The sequence below is a fragment of the Haliaeetus leucocephalus genome, unplaced genomic scaffold (genome assembly GCF_000737465.1).
Source record: "Haliaeetus leucocephalus isolate CR32 unplaced genomic scaffold, Haliaeetus_leucocephalus-4.0 Scaffold154, whole genome shotgun sequence".
Classification (NCBI taxonomy): domain Eukaryota; kingdom Metazoa; phylum Chordata; class Aves; order Accipitriformes; family Accipitridae; genus Haliaeetus; species Haliaeetus leucocephalus.
In genome coordinates this window covers 2,264,793-2,269,402 of record NW_010972590.1, presented here as the reverse complement: position 1 = coordinate 2,269,402, position 4,610 = coordinate 2,264,793, and the positions used below count along the sequence as shown (strand labels likewise).

Genomic DNA, 4,610 nt, shown 5'->3' with positions numbered 1-4,610 from the left:
GTACGTGAGCATCTACATGACGTACTTTTACAACCAGATTCTCTAGCTGGGATGCAATATCTTGCCACAGTGTGGCAGCCCAAACGGGTTTACCTCTGCGCTGCCAGTTGCTCTGCTTCCATTGTGTAACCACCCCCACAGGGCATTTGCCACCATCCATGAGTCAGTATAGAGATAGACCACTGGCCACTTTTCTCTTTCAGCAATGTCTAACGCTAGCTGGATGGCTTTCACCTCTGCAAACTGACTCGATTCACCTTCTCCTTCAGCAGTTTCTGCAACTTGTCGTGTAGGACTCCATACAGCAGCTTTCCACCTTCGATGCTTTCCCACAATGCGACAGGATCCGTCAGTGAACAGGGCATATTGCCTCTCATTCTCTGGCAGTTTATTATACAGCGGGGCTTCTTCAGCACGTGCCACCTCCTCCTCTGGCGACATTCCAAAATCTTTGCCTTCTGGCCAGTCCGTGATCACTTCTAAAATTCCTGGGTGACTGGGGTTTCCTATGTGAGCCCGTTGTGTGATCAGTGCAACCCATTTACTCCATGTGGCATCAGTCACGTGATGGGTAGAGGAGACCCTCCCTTTGAACATCCAGCCCAGCACTGGCAGTCGGGGTGCTAAGAGGAGCTGTGTTTCAGTACCAACCACTTCTGAGGCAGCTCGAACTCCTTCATATGCTGCCAATATCTCTTTTTCAGTTGGAGTATAGCAAGCCTCATATCCTTGATATTCTCGACTCCAAAACCCCAGGGGTCAGCCTTGGGTCTCCCCGGGTGCTTTCTGCCAGAGGCTCCAGGTAGGGCCATTCTCCCCAGCTGCAGTATAGAGCACATTTTTAACATTTTGTCCTGCCCGGACTGGCCCAAGGGCTACTGCATGAACAATCTCCCGTTTAATTTGTTCAAAGGCTTGTTGTTTCTCAGGCCCCCATTTAAAATCATTCTTCTTCCAGGTCACTTGATAGAGAGGGCTTACAATCAAACTGTAATTTGGAATATGCATTCTCCAAAACCCCACAACACCTAAGAAGGCCTGTGTTTCCTTTTTATTAGTCGGGGGAGACATAGCTGCTATTTTATTAATCACATTCATTGGGATCTGATGACGTCCATCTTGCCATTTTATTCCCCAAAACTGGATCTCCTGTGCAGGTCCCTTGACCTTACTTTCTTTTATGACAAAACCGGCTTTCAGAAGGATTTGGATTATTTTCTTCCCTTTCTCAAAGACTTCTTCTGCTGTGTTGCCCCATATGATGATGTCATCAATGTATTGCAGGTGTTCCGGAGCTTCACCTTTTTCCAGTGCAGTCTGGATTAGTCCATGGCAAATGGTGGGGCTGTGTTTCCACCCCTGGGGCAATCGATTCCAAGTGTACTGGACACCCCTCCAAGTAAAGGCAAATTGTGGATGACACTCTGCTGCCAGAGGGATTGAGAAAAATGCATTAGCAATGTCAATTGTGGCATACCACTTGGCTGCCTTTGACTCTAGTTCGTATTGAAGTTCTAGCATATCTGGAACGGCAGCACTCAGCGGTGGTGTAACTTCATTCAGGCCACGATAGTCAACTGTTAGTCTCCACTCCCCATTAGACTTTCACACTGGCCATATGGGACTATTAAAGGGTGAGCAAGTTTTGCTGATCACTCCTTGGCTCTCCAGTTGGCGAATCAACTTGTGGATGGGAATCAGAGAGTCTCGGTTGGTGCGATATTGCCGCCGGTGCACCGTCGTGGTAGCAATTGGCACTTGTTGTTCTTCAACCTTGAGCAACCCCACAATCGAAGGGTCTTGAGAGAGACCAGGCAGGGTAGACAGCTGTTCAGTGCCCTCCGTCTCCAAGGCAGCTATACCAAAAGCCCATCGATACCCCTTCGGGTCCTTAAAATACCCCCTCCTGAGATAGTCTATGCCAAGGATACACGGAGCCTCTGGACCAGTCACAATGGGGTGTTTCTGCCATTCATTTCCAGTTAGGCTTACTTCAGCTTCCAACACAGTTAACTCTTGGGATCCCCCTGTCACACCAGAAATACAAATGGATTCTGCCCCTTTGTAACTTGATGGCATTAGAGTGCACTGTGCACCGGTGTCTACTAGAGCTTTATACTCCTGTGGGTCTGACGTGCCAGGCCATCAAATCCACACAGTCCAGTAGACCCAGTTATCCCTTTTCTCCACCTGGCTGGAGGCAGGGCCCCTCTAATTCTGGTCAGAATATTCAGTATTCACTTCTCGTAAAATGGGCTCAGAAGTCCCTTCAAGAGGATCGGAAATGAAATCAGCCCTTCTACTCTGTTTGGAAACTGGAGCGGCATTTTTCCTGGTAGAATCCCCTTTTGTGGTGGTTTTTCCTCGCAGTTCACGTACCCGTGCATTTAGGACCGAGGTAGGTTTTCCGTCCCATTTCCTCATGTCCTCTCCCTGATCACATAGGTAAAACCACAGGGCACCTCGCGGTGTGTACCTTCCATATTCTCTCTCTTGGGCCAAGGAACGCTCACTCCTAATAGCTGAGACATTGGTCCTTACAGGTGTGGAGTAGGACATATCCTCTTTGAATTGCTGGAAATCCTCAGACAGCTTCTTCACAGGCGCAATGCAGGCTTGTAGGGAGGAGGAGAGATTTTCTTCGTATTGACGGAGTTGGTGAGCCACTTCCTCCACTGTCGGTGCATCTTCATCCTTCCAGGCCAATATTGCTAATGTGTTGGCATAGGATGATGGTGCGCTCCATACAAACTTCCGCCACATGGGTCGTGTGCATTGGACTTCGTCTGGATCTTTGGGTAATTGTGGGTTGTCCGGGTCATGATGAATCGTCTCTAGCACAGCTAATTCCCTCAGATATTGGATACCTCTTTCCATGGTGGTCCACTTGCTTGATTGACATATAACATCTTCCTTAAAGGGGTACCTTTCCTTCACACTTGACAGGAGTCGCCTCCAGAGGCTGATGGCTTGTGTCCCTCTTCCAATTGCCTTGTCAATGCCACCTTCCCTGGCAAGCGATCCCAGCTGCTTGGCTTCCCTACCTTCTAATTCCAAGCTATTAGCCCCATTGTCCCAGCATCAGAGGAGCCAGGTGATAATATGCTCACCTATACGGCGGCCAAAATCTTTTTGCATATCCCACAGCTCACTCAAGGATAGGGACCGGGTTATTACCTCTGGTTCTGCCTCTTCCTCCTGTTCCCGTGATGACCCTGGTTCATCTTCATCCTTCGCTAAGCGAACTGATTTTTTTGTATATTTCTTTTTCTGTACGGGGGCAACTGATGCTGGTGCAGGTTGGTCCGCTGGTTCAGTTGCAGTATCGCTCACCGGGTTTTGGATAACCGCAGTGTCTGTCGCCAAGGTTTGGGTAGCAGCAGTGCTCGTCGCTGGGGCTGGAGGGACTGCAGTGCCCGTTGCTGAGGTTTGGGTAGCTGCTGTGCTCATTGCCGGGGCTGGAGGGGCTGCAGTGCCTGTTGTTGAGGTTTGGGTAGCCACAGTTCTCATCGCCGGGGCTGGAAGGGTCGTGGTGCTTGTCACCAAGGTCTGGGTGGCCACAATGCTCGTCGCCGGGGCTGGAGGGGCCACAGCGCCCATTGCCGAGGGTTGTGTGACCACAGTGCTCATCATTTTGTTGTTAGGTCCAGAGACCTTCTCTTCCCCTTGAGGGTACTGAGTGGTGTTGAACAGGGCTCGATAGGCATGGGCCAGGCCCCAGCACGTTGCAGTGATTTGTATCTCTCTGGAGCTGCCGGGGTGACAGCATACCTTTTCCAAATATTTTACTAGTTCTTCTGGATCCTGCACTTGTTCAGGGGTGAATTTCCAAAACATTGGAGGTGCCCACTTTTCTAGGTACTTGCCCATACTACCCCACACACCCTGCCACTCATAATTATCCAGCCTTGGGGCACATCTCTGGGTGATCTTCTTAAATAGCTGTTTAACCTTAAACGAGAGCTGAATCACATTCAGAAGTATGCTAATTCCTAGCAGTAGGGCTACGACCGTGCTAGTCCCAACATTCCAGGAGTATTCAAATTTTTCAAAATTCTCAAACACCATTGTAACTGGACTGAAGGAGAAAGGAGAGGGGAAGAAAGGTACCCCACCCATAGACTGGTTTTCCATGGAGGAAAGGTAAATGGTATAATTATTAATAGTTTCCCACAGATGGCTCCCGCAGTATAAAGGTGACAATGCTAAGTGCAAATACCGGATTAATCCCACAGCTGATGACTTTATCATACCATAAACCAGAGTTATACCATACATCAAAGTGAAAACCTTAATCCACCTCCCACGGATGATAAGCAGCAGAAGAGGAACTACATACAGCAAGCGAGGTGATACATAACAGAACTTTAAAAACCAGAGCAACAACTCTAAGAACACATAAATCAACATAATGACCAGCAACTATTAGACCAATATAATGAATGCTTAGAACAAATTTGTTTTAACAAGCTCTGGTCAGGTTTGTCGTTATCTCAACCCTTCGTGCCCCACGTTGGGCGCCAAAATGGACTGTTGTGGTTTAACCCCAGCCAGCAACTAAGCACCACGCAGCCGCTCACTCACCCCCCCCCCATCCAGTGGGATGGGGG

General features: G+C 49.0%; 1 protein-coding gene across 1 annotated transcript; it reads right to left on the bottom strand.

Annotated features, from left to right (window-relative positions):
- Positions 1–2,987: 2,987 nt before the first annotated feature.
- LOC104828430 (mucin-7-like) lies at positions 2,988–4,385 on the bottom strand. Its single transcript, XM_010562089.1, has 2 exons — positions 4,334–4,385; positions 2,988–3,822 (listed from the first exon to the last, which is right to left on the bottom strand). Exon 2 carries the CDS (start codon positions 3,631–3,633, stop codon positions 3,082–3,084), a length of 552 nt encoding a protein of 183 aa, XP_010560391.1. The 5' UTR covers positions 3,634–3,822; positions 4,334–4,385; the 3' UTR covers positions 2,988–3,081.
- Positions 4,386–4,610: the final 225 nt, after the last annotated feature.